This window comes from Chelonoidis abingdonii, chromosome 9 (genome assembly GCF_003597395.2).
Source record: "Chelonoidis abingdonii isolate Lonesome George chromosome 9, CheloAbing_2.0, whole genome shotgun sequence".
Taxonomy (NCBI): Eukaryota; Metazoa; Chordata; order Testudines; family Testudinidae; genus Chelonoidis; species Chelonoidis abingdonii.
Window position 1 is genome coordinate 53877859 of NC_133777.1, and position 27431 is coordinate 53905289.

At 41.1% G+C, this 27431-nt stretch overlaps 1 protein-coding gene across 3 annotated transcripts in view; it reads left to right on the forward strand.

The window, feature by feature from the left end:
• Nucleotides 1-27431, forward strand: part of RORA (RAR related orphan receptor A) — a 549615-nt gene that overhangs the window by 438975 nt on the left and 83209 nt on the right. For 2 of the 3 annotated variants that reach the window (XM_032798517.2, XM_032798518.2), the window contains exon 1: nucleotides 23837-24103. The exons of the other annotated variant lie outside the window; for it this stretch is intronic. In XM_032798517.2, the coding sequence (XP_032654408.1) occupies nucleotides 24073-24103 (31 nt within the window). In that variant the 5' untranslated portion in view covers nucleotides 23837-24072. Of the gene's footprint in view, nucleotides 1-23836; nucleotides 24104-27431 lie in introns of those variants that run through there. 3 annotated transcript variants of the gene reach the window in all.

A 27431-nucleotide genomic window follows, 5' to 3' on the forward strand; every position in this document is an offset into this window, starting at 1 on the left:
GGAAGAATGACTTCTCGTGTCTTGTTTACAACACACCTGTTAATGCATCCCAGAATCACGTTTGCTTTTTTTGCAACAGTATCACACTGTCGACTCATATTTAGCTTCTGGTCCACTATGACCCCTAGATCTCTTTCTGCCGTACTCCTTCCTAGACAGTCTCTTCCCATTCTGTATGTGAAAGCATTTGCGTGTAGGACCATTCAACTACAAGCACAAGCAAGCTTATGAACGTCTTATTTTCCCTACCCCATTGCTTGTTACCTCTCTTACTGCGTCGTAGCTAAACTTACGCTGGAAGACCTTCAGGGCAGGGATGTGTTTTTAAATGGCTAGCACACTTCAAATGCTATATAAGATTCTCCTTAGGGCATTCTGTGCCAAAAGACTAAAAATTCTGCGGACAGTATTTTAAAATTCTGCAAGTTTTATTTGTCAGTAAATGCAGAGGCTCCAGCATGGCAGTGGGGTGCACAGGCCACTGTCTATATGAAGATGGGAAATCACCCTACAGCCTCCCATCCCCGTGACACGGATTCAATGGTGAGGCTGCACCTGACCCTGACTCAGCACAAGGCCTGAGCCTGCCCCATAAACACCCTGAGGCTCAGCCTTTCTGCACCAGGTGTGGGTCAGGCAGGCTCAATCAGGTAGGATCCAAGTGTGGAGGGGGCTCATTGGGGGGTTCCAGGTACAGGGGCAATGGGACTCTTCAGGGGCTTCTAGGTGAAAGTGGTTGGGGCTCAGCAGAGGAGTCTGGATGTGGGAGTCTCAGCAGGGGGGTCTGGGTGCTGGGGGAGTGGGAGTTGGTGGGGTAGTGGGTTGGGTGCAGCTAGTTGGGGGTCAGTGGCATGGGGGTCTGGATGTGGGGGCTCAGGGTGGTGCAGGGGTGTGAGGTTCATCAGGTGGGGGGCTGAGTGCAGGGAGCTCAGTGGGGGTGGTCCGGGTGCAAGACTAGGGGTTCAGAGACAGGAGGTCTGGGTGCCAGGGGGCTCCAGATGCAGGGATTGGAGTTCAGTGGGATGGGGTTTGAGTATGGAGGGCTAAGGGGGTTCTGGGTGTATGGGGTGAGGTGTGGTGGGGGTGTCTGGGTATGAAAGGTCCAGATGCACACAGATTGGGCGGATTGGAGAGCAGCTCCCCATACAGTGACCTCTTTTCTCACAGCTGAGGAATGATGGGGGCAGGAAGCAGAGGAGGATGCTGAGCTTCCTGCAGCTGAGGGAGGTTTCTGGAGGTGAGTCTGACGCAGCCCCAGCCACTCCTTGCAGGGGAAGAGGAAGTCCTGTCCTCTCCTGCCTTTAGCCCAGCCGGGACTAGTAGCTGATCCTGGGTCAGGGTAGGAGCCACTGGCTGGGGTATCCCCAGCCCTGAGGTGATTTACCTCTCTGCCAGCTGTTCCAGGTGTCTGAGACAATGTACCTGTGCAGCTAGGGAGTGGTGTGTGACTGCTCTTGCAGTTTCCCCTTTGCTTCCCTGTCAGAAAGTCATTTTTCTGCAGGGAAACAAAGAAATCTGTTTCAGAGTAGCAGCCGTGTTAGTCTGTATCTGCAAAAAAAAAAATAGGAGTACTTGTGGCACCTTAGAGACTAACAAATTTATCTGAGCCCATGAAAGCTTATGCTCAAATAAATTTGTTAGTCTCTAAGGTGCCACAAGTACTCCTGTTCCTTTTTTTTTTTTTAAAGAAATCTGTGGGGAGCATGAATTCTGTGCACAAGCAGTGGCACAGAATTCCCCCTAGAATTAAAATAGGAATCAACTACTTCAAGGCCAAAGAAAGTTTTGGTGAGTTGGATATTGAACTACAAATATAACAAAGCAAAATTTCATCCTCTGCCCCATAGAGTTGGTCTTAAACTCTTTGGCATGTCCCTTAAATGCTCTCATTTTGAATGTAACACACTATTGGTCCATATGGAGTTAATTTTCCAAGGCTTATGGATGTGCAGGAACAGTGATAAACCTTGAATTTATAGGGATCACCGTTAAGGTCTTTCCCTGTCCTGCTGTTTGATTTACATCTACAAGTGTCATTCCCAGAAGGAATTCAACTAGATTTATTGTCCAGATTTGTAATTTAATTGAAGGTTGTTTACACAAGTATCCTTGCCAAAATAAGGTCATTTGGCAGTGATAGTCCTGTGGAACATAAAGGTTAAATGTATTGATTTAATCTCTCCCTGGGAGAGTTAATCTTTTTGTGGCCATGAATCGTCATTTTTGTACTTACGAGCATAGGAGCTTTATTTACATAGGTTTAATTTAATTCTGTCCATCCCATGCTGTACGTGGAAGATTACCCTTTCATGTAGTTATCATTTACTAGAATAAGTGTTCTTGAACTCTCAGTCAAACACTTCGTTAATGAGTCTTGAATTCCCTAAGGTACTAGTTCTCATGATCTTTCAATATGATAAGTACCAAAGCTGGTTAAACACTAGAGATTCTATTCTCCCACTGAAGTGTAAACTCCACTAATATTAACAGGAATAAGTCACATTGGAGAATCTTACCCTCATGCTTTCAAATCAGTAATACCAGTTATAATATATAGATACTCATATCTGTATCATTAATATAATGTATATACAGGATAGCTATTTGAACATGAAAGATCACCTTATTACAATCTCAGAGTAAAAAGTGGATCTCTTGAGCATTCTGAATATTGAACCAGAATCAGTAATGTTATTTTAAGAGATTCTTTGTAGTGAAAACCGCAGGTAATTTTTTCCCCACTTAGCAATAGGTGTGTATGCGTTTGGATTTGTGGTATTCTTGTTGCCACTAAGCGAACTGAATAGCAACTGTAACTCTTTGGCTGAAGTTTTGTTCTTTCACCTGGTTTTTAGTAGGGATGGGCCTGGACCAAAACCTCTGGTTTGAACACCTCAGCTTCTGGGTAGCCAGGATCTGAACTTACAACTAGCCCCCAACCATGTAATGGGCTAGACCACTACTTTGGGCCAAATGCACCCAAAGGGGGAATTTTGTATCCACATCTGAACATGCAGCATCAACTTTCTGTTTCTTTTTCTGCTTTAACGTCTTTCATCAGTATTACTTCCCAAATGTATCTACTACATGTGTTAGTTGTTTACTTCCATATTCACTATAATTTCTCCCCTCTATGCCTCTTATGGATTAGAACAGGAAATCCCATAATGTGGACTATATTTTTAGTAGAAAAATTGTCTCGTGGACCATTTGCCATCAGGCAACATCCCTATGACAGCTCGAATAATGGAAGAGTAACACCGAGAAAGCATTTGTGTATTTAAACTATTAAGAGACTTATACTTCTTGGGAGAGGGATGGATACACCTGTCTAGTTTCGCTTATCATCTTATATCCCCTCACATCTGTCCTGCCAGTCTCCGCTGGAAATGAGGAGAGCCAGAACCATGTGAGCAGTCAGCTGTCCTTGGACTACCAACCAGTAATCTGTGGGATCACAATTTGGGAACTGCTGGATTAGAACCATAGAGCCAAATTTATTCCTGCTGCAAATCAACTGATTACAGTGGAATTAGATCAGGAGTGAATCTGGCCCATTATGATTGAAGGAAGAGTGGTATCTTCATCCATTTCTCCTCCTGGCTAAATGACTCTTTCCTCCTAGCGCTTTGATTCATTGTTTAACAAGTGATCTGTCTTCCTACAAAGTGATCCATCTTCTTTCCAAAGTCTGAGCTTGTAGCTACTTCCTGTTATTTATATGTTTCTTTCTCCCAATTCCTACAAGGCTTATATTTTAACGCTAAATCTTTTGCCCAAGGGTTAATTATTATTCTTATAGACCTGTAAGGAATTAGTCACATATTTGGAGTCTCAGTTTTGTGATTAGTACTCAAAGGATGTATTGTTGGACATATTGTTGATAATTAAAAAGCCAAGATCAAGTAACCACAGGAATTTACTCCCTTTATGGAAAATCTAGCATAATTTCTTTGGTATGGCAATACCAAAATGTGTCATCTGGCATACCCACCTAAAATGCTTGTAACCATATAAAGTGAATGGCTTTCAGGAGTTGGATTTAAACACAGACATAATATTTTCCATCAGTTAGACACTTAGAAACCCCAGACATACAGCGCTGCAAGTGAAATTAGATATCTTGGGAAACCAATACCAAATGGAAACCTAATATGTGGGATCCTGACTCAGTCACCACTCCCTTAACTTCTTACCCTCCCCAAAATATATTTGGATACATTAGTTTATATAAATGTAGTAATTTTATACCCAATAAACACGCATAGATTGAATCATACCAGCTGCACTAAATGTAGCCATCGAAATGTAGCTATAAGCCAGCCAAAACATAATGCATATTTACCTGTTTTACCATGTTACCACAGATGTACTGCACTACCATTTTGTGGAAGCAATTCAGCAAGCTGTGCGTTATTTATAAAAGGAGAAATACTGAATCTAAGGTAAGCCTTCTGCAATAGTCGCTCGGTATATGGGAAATTTAAAAAGGACTGAGTAATCGTGGATGTGCTATATTATTGCCTGCAGTGGTCACCTCTGACCCAAGGAAATGCCACAAGAGTCAAAATAAGAAGGTGCCCCTACTAGCCTTTTCGTGCATTGAAATATTTTCCTGTTTCATTTCACTCCCTTCTGGGACAGCAAATGAAATGGAGTATTTTTAACAATGTTCTTTGCATGTATGTCACACTGTGTAGCTTATAAAATCCTTTTGAAAGTTTTTTACTCTTTTTGGTGGCTTTGTTTGAAAGGTACCTCCTACCCTCACCTCCAAATGCTCTGGCTGATTCTGACCTTTAGTACCAAAACTGGCACATAATTGTTTGTGTTCAAACCAGGTAGTTGGGAGCTCAGCTGAAGAGTTGAGTATGCAGATATGGTCCTGCAAGGTAGCTTGACTCGGATGCAAATTGAAATGACTGCTTCTCAGTGCAGAGTACAGCGCAGTGTATATGATAAAGGAAGTGGCTTCTGAACACTGGAACAGTTTTGCATGCTTGGCTTGCAATAATACCAGGTTCAAAATGGCAGCGCAAAAGGTAACTTTCACAAAATTACTTTTACTTTCTCTTCTCATATTAAAATGGCAAAGAAATATTAAATTTACTGAAAGTGCCACTATTCGCTGAGGAGGAGGAATATTGAGGAGGAACTCAAAACACAGCATTTCTTCTTCCTAATTTCCACATCACATTTGCTCACTTTAAAAGCCAAGCAATGATTTTTTCTAACTGCAAACAGCAAACTTCGCCAGTAACAGATTTCAGAATCTGAATTTAGCTGGCAGTTCTGTTTGACGTAGACGACAATCCGGCTATATTGGTTGTACAGGGTTAGCAGGACAGACTCTCTAGTTCGTGGCATTCAAGTAAACAGACTGTGTGGTTCTAAAATACACAGGGGCAGAGAAGATTATTCAACCAGTTGCACTCTGAGTCGTTTCTGGCTACACAATTAGGAAGAAAGATCGCTCTGTTTCCTTTCCCAAATCATTCATATAAACAAGTCAGGTACATGCCAGTTATTACTTTAATGAAGCACAATAAGGATGCCAAACAAGCAGCTTTTGAGGCTCCTGCATGATGATGTTATGGGAAATGTTTGTACTAGTTTGTTAGATAATAGGTGTAGTTTGAAGTAGGAACATCTAGTTCTCTTCAATCCACTCCCTTTCAAACTGTGCACCATTTGGGTGTGGACATGTAATATGGAAATCTATAGCTCGGCAAACTTGAAACTGTTGACAAGATTTTGTGAAGCAACAAAACTGTTCCATGGATTTTCTTCTGCTTTTGGATCATTAGTACAGCACAAGCCTGGCAGAAACAGGGGATTGAGGAGAATGTTTTCAAAATGTACAATCCTAATGAAGGACTGGATTTATTTTGTAAGCAAAAAGTTTAATCTCACAAACAGATACTGTGTACTTAAAACCAAATGCAAAATTACTTGTGGATTAGTTGTATATAAAAGTGAATTTTAAACCAGTACATGTTGAATGGACTAGACACATTTTTTAAAAGTGCACTGTCAGCACTGTAAGCTCAAATATTCTTATGCAAGTTGCCTTTATGTATAAGCCGCTTAAAATGATTGCACACCTACCTGACTGGCACATCCAACTATATCTTAGACGGAAAAAAGCATCTGCAAAATTTAGCGTTAGGAACTGGAGTTTGGGATGCCCAGTAATTAAGGCCCCGTTTGCCCGTATGTAGTTTATTTTGATGGGTCAATGGAGATGCCACCCTCTTATTTTGGAAGGGAGGGCCTCCTTTCTGCAGAAGATGCTGGGGATTTCAGCCATAGGCCTCTGGGTCCCCAGAGATCAATCGGAGACCTCTTGCCTCAGTACTTTTGCCTGGTCTCACTGCAGGTTCCTTGTACCCCTTGTAAACAGAGTTTCTGCTTACCTTGACCATTGGCTGACCCAGACTTTCTCCGAGAGATGTAACTTTCCTATCTAGGATGTAGCTTCCAACCCTGCTCTATATGGATAGATCAGTTAAGCAAATGATCAGCAAGCAGAGTTTACTATTCCTGTTCATGGCTGAAAATTCCTTTAAAATTTGCAAACCCTTTTAAAAATCATCTCTGATGAAATATTCTTAAGCTGGTGGAGTGCAGTATAGAGGAGGAGATTAACAGTTCTTTATCACCATAAAACTATTGTCCTCTGGAGAGGATACCAAACATTGCCTCTGTTGAACAAAGATTATCTGCCTCCCACCACCAGCATTTAAAACTCTGATTTCCTCAGGTAGACAGTTGGCTCAGACATAGTGTATCTGTAGTTTCCCTTCTTTCCTGTGTCTTTTCACAAAACTTGGTTTCCACAACAAGTGCCTTTCAAAGATGATGTAGTTCAATTAAATTGCTCTGTAGTCCTTTGTTTTATAAAGGAGCTCTCCTATTAACTCACTGTTGAATAATTTGCAACCTCAGGCCTGTCTGAATTCTACTGAGAACCACAATATCTCATTGCAGACCACTTGTTACCTTCTGAACACTCTGCAGGCTTCCACTATTGCCTTTCTGATCTCAAGTGTTACTTCCTCTACTATATATCCTGCTCGTATTCAAACCAAACATTCTGCTTCGAACAGCAAATGGCTGTCCATATTTCTCAAGGCACTTTCCCATCCATATTGACTAGGAGCTGGTCAAAAATGGGGAATTTTTTCCATAATAAATTTTCACAGCTCTTTGCACTTTTCCAAAGCTTTTTGTCTGTAATTAGGCAACTAATGTCCTTGTTTTCTGTGCACCACACCTTTAAATTTCTAAAATCTGCTTGGTTAAAGAGACACCACCCATTTTTACCATCAGTGTTGCTGCAGCCTGTACAGAAGGGACAAACACACACACTGCGTTCCTAATCTAAACAGAAGTCATCCAGACACATAGTATTTTCTTAGTCTTTGGATATGGGGAAAAACAAATGCCAAGCACCAGTCATCTCACTTTGGAAATATCAGTGGTGGCTGATCAGTGTAGGAGATATTAATTCATTTGAAGAAATCAAGTGATGTTAATGATGCAACGTCACGCACTTATTTTGACAGTGACATTAGAGGACAGACACCCATCAGGTGGACTTGATTAACCATTTCATTTAGATGAGATTTAGATATGGTTAAGCCCTCTACTCTTAAACTCTCCTGCCTCCATCTTTATTTTACAACTTAAGAGTTTAAAAAAAAAGTACATGTATGAAACTGAAGAGGGTGTATTGCAACATAAGTGAATAGAAACATAAATACTACATAAATCCTTGTGATAGAGAAAAATAATCTGGAATCTACTAAATAACCTCTTTTAAGATGCAAAAGAGACTGTGACTCTCTTAAATATCCTTGCTCAGTTTAGTGTTTTGTTGATACCTAATCTGGTACTGTAGGAGAATAGAGGGATACAATTCCCCTCATTCTGCCATTTGCATGCACCTTGCACATCACTAGTTAGTAGCTGGGGTGCTTGCTGTCCTTGCTGGTACTTTCCTGCTTGTTTCTTCATTTCCATCATCTTGAGGAACAATTTAGTTCTATTTCTGGTGAGATTCTTCATCATGCAGTACAGAGAGCATTCAGCTGCTCATGTTACTGTTGTCCTTTAACTTTGTTTGTAGATCTTTGCTGTATTTTGGATCATGTCAAGAATCTGTCGGATACACTAGCAGTGAGCAGCTGTAACATGACAGGGCAGAGGCTTGTGTAACTTTGAAGGATTGCTGCTTATCCAGTATTGCATTACATGAAAGAGAATTTTTATATGAGAGCTCAGTGGTTTGAGCATTGGCCTGCTAAACCCAGGGTTGTGAGTTCAATCCTTGAGGGGGCCACTTGGGGATCTGGGGCAAAATCAGTACTCAGCCCTGCTAGTGAAGGCAGCGGGCTGGACTTGATGACCTTTCAAGGTCCCTTCCAGTTCTAGGAGATTGGTATATCTCCAATTATTATTATTATTATTATGGTGATGACCAGCTAATGCCAAGCACAGGCTTCTCTAACTTCAGTTCATTCTTGAGAATATGGAAATTAAAGGACCTAAGTGGCTGGGTGTGAAACAGTCTGACTCTCTGGCTAACCAAAAAGAAACATTTGATTCGGGTGAATATCTCTAACAAACTATCTGAGTGTTTTCACTTGAGATGAGAACTCTACAAACACATTCCTCCAAATGTTGTCTTTGTCACATGTGTGCATCTCCATGTACTTCAGTGGGCAGAATTGCATTATCTGTGGATTCTTCTAGATCTGTATCATTGAGAGGTCAATTGTGATGGGGCAAGATTTTATGCCCAAACCAAGCAGACACTCAGACTTACCTTTAAAAAAAAATACCACTATTGCAGCATATGCAAACCGAGGCCTGGTCTACAATGGGGTTTTAGGTTCCTGTACAGCTATCCAGGTGCAGCCACACAGTGGAAACACCTAGTGCAGACACCATGTCAGTTTTAGTTAGTTTCAGACAGTGACATATTGGCTGCAATCTGAATGTAGAGGAGGTCGAAGGCCCAGATTCTGCAAGTAGCTCCCTGCAGGCTGGCTCCTTCTGCTCTGCGCTTAGTGCAGGACTGGGGCCATAATGCTTTCTTCAGGAAAATGAATTTTTCCTTTCAAATTTGTAATTTTAAGATTTGATTTTTCCCCTACTGCATCTTGAAAATGTGTAGCAACCATATGTGATCCATAAGGATTGCCATTGTATTTGGCAATGGTATTTATTTGCCGCAGCCCACAGTTTGGGAAACCCTGTTCTAAGGGGCACTGCTATGGTGGGGATGCATCATGACTGCAAGGTTCCCTCCCAAAGGTACCAGAAGATTTTGCACAGATCCTTTGGTTGCTGTTGCTATCCCTGGTCTAGATCAATATTTGGGGAAAAACCCACACAGGGCACTGGAAATGTCTTGAGGTTCTCCTCAGACTTTAAACCAGATTATTCCTTCATTGTGTGGTTGTTTGTACCCTTGTGGAACAACCAGGGGATCCATGCCCAAGTCACATTGTTTCCCTTCTTTCCCCTCCACCCTCTGCAAAGATCTTTAAGAAATCTCAGAGAAGCCACAGGAGGCCAACGCCATCCATAAAAAGGGCCTGAGCTTTTATACTTCTTCCACCTAGTCCCTCTGGAGCCTCACTGCTGAGACACACATCCATAGGTTAAGTTCTTCCCTCTCCACCTCCAATGAGGTAATACCAAGCATGGCTGCCCGGGGTGGGGGGGGGGAAGTGGGGCAATTTGCCCCAGGCCCCCAAGAGAGTTTTTTGGGGCCTTTGGAGTGGGGTCCTTCACTCGCTCCGGGGGCCCCGGAAAACTCTCACAGGGCCCAGGCCCCTGGAGCTTCTTCTGCTCTGGGTCATCATTGGCAATTCGGCGGCCGGGGGTCCTTCCGCTCCGGGGCAGAAGGACCTCCCACTTCCGAATTACTGCCGAAGACCCAGCACTTCCGCGGCAGGTCCTGCTTCAGCGGTAATGCGGCAGTGGGGGGCCCTCGCCACGGGTCTTTGGGGCACTTCGGCGGCGGGTCCTGGAGCGGAAGGACCCCCCCGTCGCCAAATTACCACCGACGCGGGGGGGGCCCCCCACCACCGAAGACCTCAGGCCCCCTGAATCCTCTGGGTGGCCCTGGTACCAAGAGCATCAGTTTTTAAGGAGGCCCTGGCTTAAGGCACCAGTCCCCTTGTATAGATCAACAGCATCATGGAGAACTTACCATGGAGACCAGGAGCAGTAAATGCAGTACAAGAGATGCAGTACATGCCTCAGCCCTCAGGCTAAGATCTGCCTATTCCCTTGTCTGCACAAATGAAAGGGAGGATTTAGACCATGATTAATTCAGTCATCGTTCTAGAGTGTAACATACAATGACTCTTCAGGCTAACTAGCCATATTCTCACTATACTCCCTTCTATCATCATAAAAACACATAGTCTTCTTAATCCATGTTGGCCTTTTGACTGAATATGCTTGTGTGTGGAGATGAACTGCAATGGTGTTTATTCACAATCCAGATTTCACTATTAATCAGGCAGAACCAGAGTTCTCAGAGGAGTGACTTGACCACAGATCTATTGACAAATACCCTTATAGTGAAGGGAACTGCGGATATTTGCCTAGTTTTAGCAAATGGCTGACTCAACTGCCAAATGCTCCGATCTGTGCTTCTGTAGTGTTGCTTGGTCTTAAGTATAAAGTGCCATGATTTTGATGACACCCATGTATTTTATGCCTGTTTTCATTGTACGGTGTGTCATAGTACAGTTTAGCAAATCTAACAGAGATGTTCAGAAGACCCAAGATGTCTTGATAGTTTTTATCAAATATTCTCTCCTTACACACAAAGCTGAGACTGAGAAAGGCTTTTAGCACTTTGCATTGTTCAGTAACATTCTGTGGGATGATGTGATCTCTAACCAATTGCTTCTGTCAGAATCCCCTTTGGTTTTTCTCCATGTGTCTCCTCTATGTGGTCTTTAGCATGATTAAGAAAAATGTTGAAAAAAGACTTCGCTGGGTGCAATAGGGTGAGTCCTCTCCAGTTTCCACATTGAGCTAGGTTGCCCTTCTTTTGCAGTTTCACAGTGGCGTTTTTGGTCCTATTTGATAGCAATTCCTGTTCTTTTCCGATTGTACCGCATATCTTCAGTAGTGCTTCAAAAGCTTTGTCCTTAGAACAGTTTAGCATTTTGGTGTTGATCTCATCACTACCTCCGGACTTTAGTTATTCTCCACCTCCTTTGATGGCTTTCTTCAGTTCTTCAATTGTAAGTGATCCAGCTTCCACTTTCATCTCAGGTATTTGTTCAGAAATTCATTCAACACATTCTAGCCATTTAGTCATCTGCTGAAGAGTTCATTTCCATCCCTTCTCTAGCTCTTCCTCAACGGCAGATAGTCTACCACTTTGTCTTTGATCAGTGAATTGTTGAGGTTCTTCTTGCTGTCATTATTTAACAAGGAAATTTAACATATCTTTATCTTCGGAAGCCTTTTCTACTAATTCACTTTTTATTGGCATGTCTCCTGTCTTGTTTGGTAGTGGTTTTCTCAAGCATTTTGTCATATAATCTTGTTTTTCATTGTTTTATATGCACTTCTTACTGTTTCTCCTGAGAGTTATTCAGCTTTCCGACATATTTCAAAACACTCAGTTCTTTTGTATGTAGTCCTCAGGAGTGCAGATGAGCCAACATACTGAATCAAATCCTGTTTGCCTTAAACATGGGAGTAGTGTTATTGATTTCAATGATTAGTTTTATGTTTAACCATTTTGTGTTTAATACAGGATATATACAAGCACACTTTTATAGCACCTGTGATGGCATGTGATAGCTAAGGCTGCAAATCAGTTGTGATCGAAACCTTTTGTTTTCACTCAGTCAGCTTTCTGAAACTTTCACCTTTGAGGCTGAAATATGTCACGTACATAGGAGGAGTAGCAGGGATTAAAAATAGTGTTGATGTATAAGTGGTGGAAAGCAAGTATGAAAGAAAAAAGGAATAAGTTAGATGAACATGTATTTAACATTGTGAGTGGAAACTGTGTGTGCTGTCTCTGGTCCAGGACTGAATGTTGCTTATTCTATACCTAAAAATAATGTGACATTGTGAGGAAGCGTTTTTTTTTATCTGTTCAGAGGTTTTAATGTTAGTAAGAGTTCAGTTGTTGGCCAAAGAGAAAGTAGAACTGTTAAAAGTGCATGAAAAATGCAGTTTATACCATGATTCCACGATTTATCGCACAGATGGTACCATCATGTATGTACCATTCCCATGCGTGGTTTAACATCCAGTAATGAATCAAACCATAAAGGCTACAAACACATGCTTTATGACACTATGGAATGGGAAATTCTGCCTTTATAATAGGATAATCCTTTGGTCACATGGTAGATTGTAAAACATAGACTCTTATAATTACAACAATATTATGTATATATTTTTTCTGAATTTTAGAGGTTTTCAATATATGTCCATTTTTTTCTCTTCCTCTTCAGACCCATACAGTTGGAGTCATGTTAATAAAGCAACTTAGCTTTACAGGCTAAGAGATATAAAACGTAGTACCAGTTTAAAAAAACAACAACAAACCTCTAAAATATTCACAAAACATTTTTTTCTGACAAATATGCAGTATAAAACAATATATGTCTGCAGTGATATAAACTTTTTATGGGCACTCACTTGGATGACCTGCATAACTTACTCATGGATTTGCCTCTTGTGAGTAAGCAGCCATGCAGTTGATGTTAATCAAAACTTTATTCAACACCACACCCAGGGCCTGATCCAAATTCCATAGAATTCAGTGGGAGTGCTTCTCTTGACTTCCAGGGGCTTTGGATCAGACCCCGAGGGAGAGACAAGCATGATGGTGTCAGGTGGTTAACATGTCCAAATCAGGTAACTGTGTGCAGTGTCCTCTGATCCACTTAACTGAAAATCAAGCATACATTGTTCATTTCTCAGGTAGAATTGCACATGCTAGGGGTCAGACAAATAAGTTCTTTAACTAAATGCAGTAAAAAATGCTACCTTGGTTACTATTTTTATTATAATATGAAAATCATTCAGTACTCTTCAATTAATAATTAACAGAATGATTTAAAAGACTGAGTATAATTTTAAATAATATTTGGACATTTAAAAAATGTCTTGAAATCAAAGCGCATCCACAAGCAGTAGTCTGCAAAGTACATCCTTGCAGTACATTTGCTTTGAAACCAAGGTATTTGTGTTTAATACTGGGGTGTGTGTTACAATCTGAATACAGTTGTGAGCCAGAGTACTGCTGCTGGTGTGTTAGAGGTAACCCCCACTCAGCCCCACAAGTTATAACAGCCTTAAAGTGAAGATTAACCGTGTCTTAAATTAGCCTTGATTCTATTAACTGCCCCTCCTCTTTCATGTTCTGGAAAGGGATATGGGGAAGGAATGTCATAATGTTTCTCTGTTCTCTGACAAGCCTTTCAGTATCCCTGTCAAAGATCATTTAAAATTGAATTGAAATAATCAGAAATGATGTGCCTATGTGAAAAATACTTGGCGACTTCCATTCTGTCAGATAAAGGTATGCTAATGAGTTTTAAATCCTGAGTTAGGAATGATTCTTATCAAGCAAGCAACAGTAGTTCATTCTAAATTATTAAGATAAGAAATGAGACATTTATAAGTAATTTCCATGGCTTTTTTCTAAATATATGAAATAAAAATTGCTGTCTCTAGCTAACTTAATATAAATTTTGGTTGGGTTTTATATGAAGCAATGCGTCATTCACTGTAGGTGGTCTGCTCTATATGCGCCGTTTTGTAATCAAATGCATCAGCTTAGCATCTTTCTTTCTTCCTTTCTGAAAAAGGTTATACTATGCAGGTATTCTCTTCAGAACTTGGTAAACAATATTCTCTAATAATTAGCTTCCTTTGTCAGTGAATCATCTTGTTATTTTGCATCCACTAAAGACTAATATCTTTCAACGGTGTCACTTTATCATGTCTGATAATCATAATTATTGAAGGGAATGATCTGTATAAATTTCATGCCCAGTAATGGTATCATTGTTTGTGCAGCTTATTTGTCATTGTATGTAGCCAGGTAGCCTTTTGTTTGTTTCATTCAATATTTTGGGGCCTTTTTAAAAATAAAATCATTAAAGTTTATTATATCCTTGATGCTTTAAAAGCTATAATTAGCTGTCACTTGGAAAGTGTTTCATAGGAGACCTTCATCTGCTTATCATTTATTTTTTATTTTTCACTCAGAGCAATGTACAGTAGTAAGCTTTCTTCTGTAAATTACAAAATCTGGTCCGGTATAGGAGGGCATCTTGAATGAAGACTCCAGGGCTGGGCATGACGTGTTATTACAGCAGTAGTATTTGATCCATGAAAAACAGTTTGCTTGTTACCAACAGAGGTAAGAGATGGAAGATATGAACGATGATATAACTGTATGTCATTAAGGCACTTCTAGCCTTGCCAAAATTCATTAACATTTTAGAGATCAGAATTAATCTGTGGGAGGAACTGAAGGGAATGAGTTACGCAGTGCCTAAGATGTGTCCAGTCGTAAGTATTGTACTTGAAGAATGGGAGTCAGAGAACCTTAGAACCTCATGTTAAGTGGTTTGAAAAATAATTCTGGAGAGCAGCATTAAATTGAACTTCAATTATTTTAGAAAGCACATTTGGTATTAAACGTAGGTTTTGTATCAGAACATGAAAATATGCCTTAATTGTTTTCATCTTAGCACAAATATTCTTCAATGCAATGCTGTATAAATAATGTATATGCTCATGGGAGCAAGAGTATGCTGCTCATCAGACAATGTCAACTTAGATGAATCCTGTCCGATAAGCTGTAGTTTAAATGTGAGCAGTAAAACCACTATTGACATGTGGCACAACTGACTGAAATGTCAATAGTTATAAAAAGAGTATTTCATAACGCAGAATAATTGTTTAGTTTGCTTGACTGGACAGAAACAGCTATTTTCCAATAAAAGCAAAATAATTTCCATATTTGTTCTCAGAGCACTAACAGCAGAGAAAGCTGATTTGTCCAAATGAAGCCTCGAAAATGAGGAGAGTTTTTGTCACATATAATGGCTGGATGAATAAGGCATGACTTGAGGGAATCAAAACAGTGGCACAGAGTTTAGATTAAATTTGCCCAAACTGGAAAGAAGTGAGAGGGCAAATATTGTGTATTTAGGGGTAGATTCTATAGCCTTTACTCACCTGAGTAGTCTCAGTGAGACAGCTGAGAGTAAGGGCTACTCATTGTGGGCAAAGAAAAATTGCACAATCAGGTCCTTCCTTGTTTTTATTCAGAGTTCTTTCCAGCTGCACCTATGTAATTCTCTAGGCACATTGAATTGAAGATACAGTTTTGAAATATATCAAACAATGTTGAAGACAGATATATTAAAAAATCCCAGTTTCAAAGCAGATGCCCTCTGCTCCATCCCACTTCCCAGGACCCGCAGCATTCCCTTTCGTCTATGGAAAAACAAGTGGCTGGTACCATAACTAAAGGTAAGGATATTTTTTGCTATTAGCCCTCTCCCATTGAAAGGAAATGTTACATCCAGCATCTCAGGTAATTGCAACTCCTATATTACCATATGAGGAAAGAAGTGGTCTCTCAAGCTGCCAAGATTTGAACCTTCTTGGCTTTGCAGGTCAAAACCAACTCCTTGAACTTCAGTCACTAACCAGTGCAGATGATTGAGCACTGCAATGATGTGCTCCTGGAGAGAAATGCTACTTAATCATTGGGCTTCTGGATTTCAAACTAGATGCCTGAATAGCCTGAAGATGTACCACTATGTTACCTAACCATGAAGTGCCAAGCTATACTGAGGACCACATTCAACCATAAGATGTAATCTCTTTGCCAAGAACAGATGATAAAAAGCATACTGAGCAACTGCTTCTACGGAAACAGCTAGGGACCAGTAACACTCTTGTCTGTGACCCATGGAATAAAATGGCAGGCGGGCTCCATCAAGTGAGACCACTGATATAATTTCTACCATTGCTTTCCCGCTCTATGTACGTTATCTCAGTCTTGTCTAATGAATGCTCATCCAGATCTCATTCTCTGTTACATGTAGCACAGGCAGGTTTGTAAATATAGGCCTGAATGTCACTGGTGTTCTGAAGACATTGTAACCAGATGTCACTTCCTCTCTAACCCTCTTCATTTCAATACATGTGTTGAAAAAAAGGGATAACCACACAGAACCCTGTGCTGTACCCTATGCTAGAGAATACAGTTCTCCAGTACTACTCTGGGATCTCTCAGAAAGAAGGGAACAGAGGCATTCAAACAGCTCCAGAGACTCCTGCTAGGAGTCCAGATACATTATAGACATGCTGATGTCTTTTCAATATGGATACTTATTTTCATCCATCATCGGGAAGATGGTTGATAGATAATCAACCAACATTATCAGAGTTGTTTCCATACTATAGCCATGCCTCAAACCAAGGTAACTAGAGTAAAAAGGACTTGAAAATTCCAGGAAGTTCTGGAATTGCTTCACTACAATCTACTCAATTTTCCTTCAAAGATTGATCTTTGAGGCAGAATGCTTTTTTCGAGAGACAGTCTGGGTCAACAGGTGACTCCAGGAAAAAGGACCTAACAGTTGTTTCTTTGAGAGAAGCCAGGATCTTGCCATTTCTTATGGAGAAATCAACAATCAACTCCAACAGTAGCCTTATACCTCTCCAATTCTCCGCAAGCAGCACAGATCATGTGATTGTTGAGATGTTGTGTAATTGTGAGTGAAGGGAGGTGATTCAGTTGCTAGTAAGGGTGAGCAATCTACAAGATAATATTTAAAATGTGGTTGACTTCAGAACCATAGCAGAGAAACACTGTGAGCTCAAGCAAGGACTCTGCAGTGCAGCAGAGTGACCAGTACTAGTTGCATCTTAACCCCAGCTTAGGGCTTTCATATATCTTATCAAATGCAGCTTGATACATTTGTTGGTAATCTCTCTATAATTTCATGGTCTGATATGCATTCAGTGACCACTGATCAGTCATAATCTTAACCTAACTATACTTTGGAATTAAAGTGATTAGGAAGACCTCTTACATTTGGAGACACAGCAAATGTGTGATGTCCTTTCAGTGGTTTTCAAGGTTGGAGGAGTTTGGGTGACAATAAATTTGACAAGATTTTTCAAACCTTTCACTGCCAACATCATATCTAGCTGATTATAATGATAATGACTTTGTAGACTTACATTTCATCAAGAAGCATTCCAACACATTTGCAAACTCTGTGTATGTCTTTATTTTATTTCACTAACCGCAGAACTATAGCAGCTGTTTAACAGAGCACAGCAACAATGAAATAGTTTAAGAAAGGAAGTGAAAAAGAATGTACCTCAATAAAAATAGTGGGGGAGTTCACAAAATGGCTTGATTGTGGCATATAGCTAGTCTCACACTGGGAGTGGTATGAAAGCACACTGCACCAATAAGAACTCTGGGACATGCTGTGTCTGAAGCAAGGTAGTATGGCAGTTTAGGAGTACTAGTGTCCATTATAAATAACAGCAAAAGAGGTACCTGAGCTGGGATGACCAATGCTATATTCAGCTTCACTGATTAACTGCTTGTACTGCTGCAAATAAATCAGTTCAGGTAAAATGTTAGCAAAAGCTGCAGAGAAATTAATCTTGAGATTTAGGGACTATCATTCTCCTTCCATGTATATAGTGTATAGCAGGGGTTCTCAACCTTTTTCTTTCTGAACTCCCCCTCCCCCTCCCCAACATGCTGTAAAAACTCCACAGCCCACCAGTGCCACAATTTTTTCTCTGCATATATAAAAAACAGAGCTGGCATTAGGGGGTAGCAATTGCCCAGAGTACCAAGCCACAGGGGGGCCCGCATAACTAAGCTGCTCAGGCTTTGGCTTCAGGCCCTGGGTGGTGGGGCTCAGGGAGGGGGGGGCTTTTGTTTTGTGCCCTGGGCCCCAGTGAGTCTAATGCCAGCCCTGCTTGGCGGACCCCCTGAAACCTGCTCGCAGCCCACCAGGGGACATCGGACCCCTGGTTGAGAACTGCTGGTGTGTAGGAATTGGATAGCGTCCCTTTAAATAGTGAGCACCACTAGGGGGCTAACAACTGAGACCAGCAATGTAGCAAGGTATTATATGTATGTATATGTAATAAACATGTTTATTTGGACTCCGCTGGGACCATGGTTTGTTTTTTTTCCATATAATCATTGCTGTGTGAGGAGTAAAAGACATAAGAAAGTGGATTTCCGGTGTTTGAGATTAGTTATACATTATAGTGGTTGCCAGAATTCTCTGTACTACTAACTCTTAATCTACCAGTATTCTGCCAGTGTTTATCTCCAGAAACTGCTTATATTTACCCATCATTGGTAATAGCCCTTCCCCAAAGTTTTGGCCAAAAGTGGTTAGGTTTAGAGCTGCTTAAAAATGGGGAAACAATGTTTGTAAAAGTTTGCAATTTCTAATTGTTTCCAATTCACTAGCAGAAAGAAGCCCATTTTTGCCCAATTTTTGGATACTTTTATGAAAAGTTTTTTTTATTATTTTTATCAATCTGTTTTGAAATCACTGAAGTTTTTATTTACTGAAGACCTCTTTTTCTTACTAAAAACTGGGTTTTCAACAAACTAATAATTTTGTTAATCATTAATAAAAATACATGAAAACATCAAAGAAAAATGAAAAAATAAAATTCAGGTCACCAATTTGTAATGAAAGCTTCAGGCTATTTTTTCAATAAAAAGCTTTTCATAAGAAAAAGTTAGCTCTAGGTGAGTTTTAAACACAGTCCATAAATTTTTGTCTCTGCTGACATCCAAAAATACATAGATCTGGGGCCATTTTATTTAATGCTGTTTATACCACACTCGTTCTGAAATAAACAAGGTTCTCATCTAAATGTAACAGAGGCAGCATGCAGTAATTTGATTACAAGAGGATTTACACATTGTAATATAGATCGCTATGCTATAGAATTTAGTAAATGGTCTCCCAATGGTTTACAAATATTAGCTTCTTAACACCTCTGTGTGGTAGATATTATACCTAGTTCACATATGGATAAAGTGAGGCACAGGAAAGTTAAAGGCCAGGTTGTGGCTGGTCACTCCTCAGGCGCACAAGAGAAGGTCAGGTTGTAAATGGGTATCTACTGTGGAAGGTCCAGACTCAGTTATGCTCCTTCCTTGCTCCCTTTACAGCACACACCACCCCAAAAGTGGTTAGCTTCAAATAAGGGGTCATGTTACTTCTCTTGAAGGCATGTGCTGATGAATATATACATTTTTAGGGTACCAGCAGTGGTTGAGGGCGAATCACTCCTGAGCTCGACCTAATTAATAAAGCTACACGCCACCCATAGAGCAACAGCTGAGTTCCAAGTGACCTGTACACGTGTACACCATAAGTGGGAGGGATGAAAATAGAGCCCAAGAGTCCTGATCCACAGTTTCCCTCCTTATCTCCTCCATCCTCTCCTCCCGGTCTTTTGTGTAAACCATATACAGGATCATTAATGTGGTCTCAATACCTTCATGTGGTCGTTGGATCCATAAACAAATGAATGAATTACATCTAATCATATGTGTCATTTCTCCTGTCTGACAAATGTATGGATATTTACAATATTTTAATCTTAATATTTATTAAGATTCATCAAGTAGTACATAATCCAAGCGTAATGTAAGTTTCTGATACCTCAAAAGTGTTCTTCATATTACTTAATTGATTCAGGTTTGAGAAATTGCTTATATGAAAAAGTGAGAATACATTCTGGTCAAGTAAACTGAAATGCTGAGTTAACTGTTATATGACTGTCACTGTGAGAACAGGATATGAAAAATGACAGCAAATAAGGTATTTCTCTTGCTATTCTTATGTTGACTAAATTCATGTAATGCTCTGTACAATTACTGTAATACTCTTGGTTAAAAAACAGAAGTCAGTTTTGGATTGGATGATCAGAATGAGGCATCTGGAAGATACAAAGGTAATTGGTTAAACACTGACTATGTAGGCTAGAAAAACAGAATTTTGAAGATGGTTTTAGATGGGAATTTCACATGAAAGTATAGAATACAGGGGGAGAAAAGGTCTTTTTCCCTCAGGTGTGTGGTACTGACATTCCAAAGCTTTAAGATATAAAGACAGGTATTATATTCATCATTTAAAATGACTAATGGCTAACCTTCTGTAAATATATGAAGCAAATATTGTAAAATGTAGGAATCAAAATTTGTGTTGACTATTTATTACTGGAGCCATTTAGTACATCAGATGTCATTGCAGATTATCAGTTTCATTTCAGTTGGACTGGAAATAAATACAGATAAGTAATAATGTAAGGTTATGTACCTTAAGGTTAAATATTTGACAACGAAACTGGTGCTAATGGACTAGACATTTTTTAAGCCTAGGTCTGACATTACTTGTGTCAGAATGAAATGTTTGTCTAACTCTACATTACAATACAGTAAGACATCATTCTTTCTTTCTACACTTTGTTATCCTAGTACATCTAAATTTCAAAGTGTGGGTGCATCAAACAACTGACCCAAATGTAAAAGAAACATTTTCCAGCATCTGAAAAGTTATAAACAACATAGTAACAGAACTTGATCCAGTCCAACATGTCTTGTATGATTTCTGTTCAGTGTATCATGAGTTAAACATGTGTTTTATAGGTGAAGTACTATGAAGAACAACATAATTTGGGGTGGTATTCTTCCATCCTTGATCATTGAGTAGTACCTTATTCTGCTTGTTGAAAAATAAGGCTCTACTTAATGAAAGTAAGGCTGTCAAAATGGATCAAATAAATGTATGCCAAAGATAGGAAACCTAATTCTAGCATCACTGTATCAGTCTAGTTCTTCTAGTTATGATTTTTTTAAACAATGAAGATATAAAAACTCAAAACATTGCATTAATATGTCTTGAATGGCCAAGCTGATAAATGGCTAGGTATACCTGAGTGGCTTATAATCACATGTGAAGAATATCATAATGTATTGTGCCTTTTTTTTAAATATATAATAATCCATTATGGGACATTTACTAAAGTATGATGTGTATACCTTCATCTCTTAAATGTTCTTTCAAACATTTAGATGTTCCCTTTGCCCCTCATCTGTCTTTATGTAATTTTTTAAGCTTATGTGCTAGTTTCATTATTAAAAAGACAGGGTGAGTGAAGTAATATCTTTTACTGGACCAGCTTCTGTTGATGAGAGAGACAAGCACTCTATGTAGCAGGAAAGCTTGTCTCTCTCACCAACAGAATGTGGTCCAATAAAAGATATTACCTCATCCACCTTGTTTCTCTAATATCCTGGGAGCCACATAGCTACAACACCACTGCAGATAGCTTCATTATTGTCATTGTTCTTCTGTTATATACATTATAGTGCAGGGGTGGGAAAACTTTTTGGCTTGAAGGCCACATCTGGGAATAGAAATTGTATGGATTGTATGAATGAAATTGTATGAATGCTCACAAAATTGGGGTTGGGGTGTGGGAGGGGGTGAGGAGTCTGGCTTGGAGGTATGGGCTCTGGGGTGAGGGTGGAGCTGAGGAGTTTGGAGCATCAGAGGGTGCTCTGGGCTGGGACTAAGGGGTTTCGAGGGCTGCGTCAGGGGTGCAGGAAGGGATGCAGGTTCTGGCTGGGGGTGCAGGCTCTGAGGTGAGGCTGGGGATGAGGGGTTTGGGGTGCAGGAGGGTGCTCCAGGCTGGGATCAAGGGATTCGGAGAGTGGGAGGGGGATCAGAGCTGGTGCAGGGGCTTGGGGAGAGGCTCAGGGGTGTAGGTTCTAAGCAGCGCTTACTTCAAGCGGCTCCTGGACGCCATGCCATGTCCCTTCTCCAGCTCCTACACAGAGGCGCAGCCAGGTGGCTGTGGCTCAGCACGCTGCCCCATCCACAGGCACCACCCCTGCAGCTCCCATTGGAGTGCTGCAGAGAGCCATTGGAGCATGTAGGAGCCAGAGCAGGTCCATGCCTTGGCTTCTGGAAGCTGTGTGGAGTGGCTTCCGACCCTGTGCCCTGGCTAGAGCGCCAGAGCGGCCCCCAATCCAGTGCTCCAACTCTCCAGCCGGAGTGAGGCTAAGCCACACGGTGCAGCCCCTGACCCAGCACCTCGGCTGGAGCACCAAAGCCGGGCAAGCCCTAGATCCCATTTCCCCGAGGGAGTTCTCGGGTCGGCTTAGGCCCGTGGGCTGTAGTTTGCCTACCCCTATTATAGTGTATCTATGCACTACTTTACTCTTATTTTGAGAATTTTTCTGCTCCCATTACTAGGGCAAGATTAGGCAAAATGAACGTTCTTGCTAATACAATTTTCCTCAGAGTGTACTTGAATAAGTTGAATTTATGTGTGTCTAGAGTGTACATATCAAAGCTGCAAAATTTAAATTTAATGTGAACAGATAGACAGTATGGTGACAGCTGTTGCTATCCAGAATATTGAAAACATCCAACGATAGAATTATGCTTCATCCATTTTACAGTAAATTCTGAGGGAATATTGAACCCATCATAGAATATACTTAAAATGGAAAAGTTCAGTTAGATCAACTTCTAAATCAATAACTAATAAATCTTTAATTTTGTCATGCTGTGACCTATTCTTAATATAAGATGTTATTTTTCAGTTCAAAATACAGTCCTTTGGAAAAGTGTAAACAGGAAAAGAGCTCAAGGGAAAAGCAGTGCAAGCTGCATTTTGCTTGGAAGTACACCACCAGGTACTCAGACATGATGTTTTTTAATGTAGTTTTGTTCAATTATGTATGTGCTTGCCACAACTGAAAACACAGACCTTGTATTTGAGAACATCTGCCCTTCATTGAATCACAACCTAATTGCTGCTTTTAATTTCCAGAAAGGCCAGGTGTGGGAAAGAAAGGCCATTTTCCCTCTATCAGTGTCTTGCTTTAACACTACAGCACTTAAGTTTCACAAAGGGGAGAGAGGGTTAGAGGTCTGAAAATCCTCTGCACTGGCCCGGCGTTGATGATCAGCATTCAGCGTAATGCCGAAGTGGCTCGTTTGGAAGCTATTTGCAGGAGACACTAGCCTATTCAAGTATCAGAGGCGTAGTCTTGGTAGTCTGTATCCACAAAAACAAGGAGGCAGGTGTCACCTTAAAGACTAACAAATTTATTTGCGCATAAGCTTTGATGAGTAAAAAGAAACCATTCTTCAGCTGCATGGAGTGAAAATTACAGATACAGGTGTCCTACAGCTGAAGAAGTGGGTTTTTTACCCACAAAAGTTTATGCCCAAATAAACCTGTTAATTTTTAAGGTGCCACTGGCCCTCTCGTTGTATTAGCGCATTCAGTGCAATGTAATCTGGCCTGAAAGGGCGCTCGCCACAGCCCTTCTCTTATGCGCCTCCCGCAAAGCAGCCCGAATCCCAGTATAGACTCTTTCGTGGCAGACGCAGAGTCCAGCTCTGCCCCGTGGCCGGTCAGTGGTGGGGGTGGGGGGGGTTGGCGCGGGCGGCTTGTTTTAGCGCAGGGCAGGGCTCCCTGCTGCTCGCGTGCATGGGGCGAGCTGGCTGTGCAGGCGCGCGGCTCGCTCGCTGCCCGCCGGCTGCTGAAGTTGGAGAGCTCGGAGCGCTCGTGCTCCGAGTGTTTCGGGCAGGGGGAGGGGGCCGGGCGCGCGGCGGCCGTTGGAGATGGAGCGAGCCCCAGAGAGCCGCCGCGACTGCCCAGCCGGCCCTGTCCCGAGGAGGCGGTGCTCCCGCCTCTCTGCCTGTGACTGGCCGGCGGCGCTGCCGCTCAGTCCCGGCAGGGCGGGGAGGAGGCGAGCGGTGTAAACAAGGAGAGAGGGAGGGTGGCTCGATGTCAGCGGGTCACATGGAGTCTCATATGGGCCCGGGGAGGGAGGCGGTGGCGGGCTGTCAGCTGGCAGGCAGCAGATGCTACTGAGGCGGTGGTACAGGGAGAGGGGCCCGGCCAGCGCGCTCCCAGCCCATCCTCGGTGCTCTGCTCCCCGCCGCGTCGCCCTGACAAATGATGTGTTTTGTGATCGCCGCGATGAAAGGTAGGCGCTGCGCCGCGCGGGGATGGGCGCTGGCCCCGCCGGGGAGCTGGGCGCACGGGGCCGGCCGGCGAGCGGGTGTGCTGGCGGATCGGGGCGGGGAGTGCCACGGGCAGCTCTCAGGTGGTCGAGTTGCTTGTGACTTGGTCCCCTTCCCGAGGCTTTGCCGAGGCTTGGGTGGCTGCGCGGGGAGTTGGTGGGACTAGTCCCGTGCTCGGAGAGCGCTGCTCGGCGCGGCGATCCCGTGGCTGGCTCCTCGGGAGTGACTGTCCTGGGGAGCTGGTGCTGCTTCACCGTGCCCCTCTGACCCCCCAGGACCGCGCACCAGACCTTGCTGAGAGGTTCAGCTTGGCGGAACCCCCCCTCCCCAGGGCACTCTGCAGATTCCGGGTTGCTGCGGCGGGTCTATCCCCGAGCGCCTGCCCTGCTTCTGGACTGGCTCGGCAGTTACCTTTCTCGGCGAGGAGGACCCATCTGGGCCCGCTACTGCAGAGCGGCGGCTATTTCTTATTAATCCTTACAGCTGAAGTAGCTCACACTGGAGTGTGTCATCTACCGCTTCTTTTGGTGTTTGCTTTTGGTTTGATTTAGAGCTAATCAAGTAGTGAAAGTGACCAGCCACGTGCGGAAAGGGTCCCTTTTTGGTTTTGCCCAGACCAGCTGTGTGCTTAGAGAACTGTACTTTATACTTTTACATAAACTCTCCCTTATCCTCCAACTTTTATCTGTCCACATGATTTGCAGAGGGAGAGGTTATGATTAACATGGTTGGGATTGCATAAAGCAGAGATGTGCTGCATAATCCTAATAAAATCTGTCTCTAAAATTTACAGTAAAACATACTTCTGCTAGAAAGGAAGAGAGAGTGTGTGGTGTCCTGTGGACAGTTTGTGTGGCTAAAAATGACAGGCTCAAAAAATGTACATTTTTAATGAGGTTTTGGTTTGAAAGGAAAAGTGAGCATTATGAAATGAGGCTTGAAAATCTGACACTTTCTCTGCTTTCAAATCCCAGTTCTTCCTGAGGGACAATGAAGGATTGGGGGGAGTCAGAGGAAGTTTTTTGATGAGAAACCAAAAGTTTAAAGGTGTGTTTTCAAATAATTTGTGGTGTTTTCTAATATAATGGGATCCACAGATAAACTATGTACTGCAGCATATTTTTAAATCAAGAAAACAATAAAAAGCACATATCTAAACATTGTAACAGTTCTGTTTAACTAGGACCTTGTTTCTTTGTAATCCAGTCTTTGTAAATTTATTAATTGAGTTTCACAATTAAAAATACTAAGCCTTTTTTTTTGTATACAGATCTCGTTTTAAAAGGAATTATTTGAAATTGAATATTTAATGATGATCCTGCTAAAGACTGAAATCTATGTTTGGTTGTGTCTTTTACTTTGCAAATGCACTAAGTGAAAGACACCAGTGTGCAGCGGAAGCATGATAATTTACAGCTGCTAAGCTTCTGACCCTCTTTTTAACAGAGAAGACTAGATGAATAGAAAGATAGTACTATCCATTAATCATTAGCATCTCTAAATTAGGTTGACAATAGACTGTAACCAGGTTGATCCAAAATATTTGTTTCTGTGACAAAAACAGCATAATTTGAGAGTGATTTATAGGGAATTATAACAACTCTTCAAAACTCTACAAGTTGTACTGACAAAATGCTGTTTTTACGTATCCCTCTGCAAACATGTAACCAAATAGGAAAAACTGAATGTGTACTGAGGAATATATCTTTAGGATATAAATCACTTAAGAATGCTTTTGGAAGAAACATAATGGAACATTGTAAGATGACAGTAAGATGATTTTGAAAAACTCAGCATCTGAACTCCAAAGTTATCTACTTCCCTGGTTTTTGGGCTTCATTAAGCCATTTTCCATATAGATGCAAAACTGTTAAAGTTTAGCTTTTGTGCTTACAGAATATGGTTATAAAATGGTTGTATTTAATAACTATTTGGGTTGATGTTTGCTCTTTCTGTAATGTGAGGGATATTATTTCTCTGGTAAGTTTAATTGAAAGTTCACACTAATCTTTTATCTATCAATAAGTGTATTCATTACTTTAACAGTTTTTCCACTGGTGACTTTTGTATGGTTTGTTGGCTAAGCTTCAATAATAAGAAGTGTATTTTAATATTACTCTCTTTTGGTATTGAAGGTTTCAGAGTACAAAGATATTTTGCTTTTGTGTTGCTATTACCAAAGTAGTGTTCCACATTAACAGTGACAAATAGATTCATCAAAATCACCATTTTTTTTCCTTCCAAAGCCCATAGCTCTTGCCTACACATTTGTCTTGGGTGACCTCTGGCTGCCATGAAATAATAGATCCACAGTATTGTGCTTTAAGAGAAGTAGACCAGAAGCACTGGGAATACAGTTTTTGTATGAGCTCAAATGCACATGGGAGAAACAGAGTAAGTCTAGGTGATTAGAATATTTTATTTATTCCTGATACTGTAATAGCACTTTGGAGGTATGTGATCATTTATAGTTGCTGTGAAGTTAAGGTGAAGAAAATGATGGTTTGTAGGAGAAAGTGAAATGTTACAAATTTCCATACCAGATTTTTTTAAAAGTAACGCAGAAACATATTAAATTCTTCCCTCTGTTCTTCAATTTCGATTACTCAAATTGACTTCATACGAAAAGAATTGTGTGTGATTGTATTTTTCATGCAAAACAAATTATGTTTGACAGAGCATTTATTTCATTCTGAAATATACAGAGATTTCTAATGTGTGTGTATATAGGGATTTGAAAGAATTAAAGAATATGGTTAACTGTCTGCATGTTGATAGCTACACTGGTACATTCAAAGAAGTGGTAAGCCAAGGCACAGCCAATGAAAAGGGGATGGATTATGTCATTAAGACAGGTTGCTCTATATGAAATGTAACTTTCTGGTTTCACCTTGAGGGGAAAGCTTTCTATTTTTGGAAATAAACAGTTGTGAAACATTTCTGTCCATGATGTTAGAGGAAATATTTTGTGGATTGACTGATATTTTTTTTTTTTTACTTGTTTACGCATCTCCACAAACTTGTAAAAGTTAATTAAGCAAATCTTGTGTTGTATGAATATATTCAGACTACATTTTTTTATTTAAGGAAAGAGTGCAGTTTTAAGTGTTTGTCTTATACCTCTGTTTAAAAAAAGAAATAAGACATGCTTTTCCTAAGTAGATTAATCCTCGGGTGAATCTGAGTATTTGTTGTTCCTGATCCTATGCACATTAGCATTTTGCCATTGACTTTACCAGGAGCAGGACTTTACCAGGAGCAAATACTCTGCACTAGATTAAAAACTCTCAC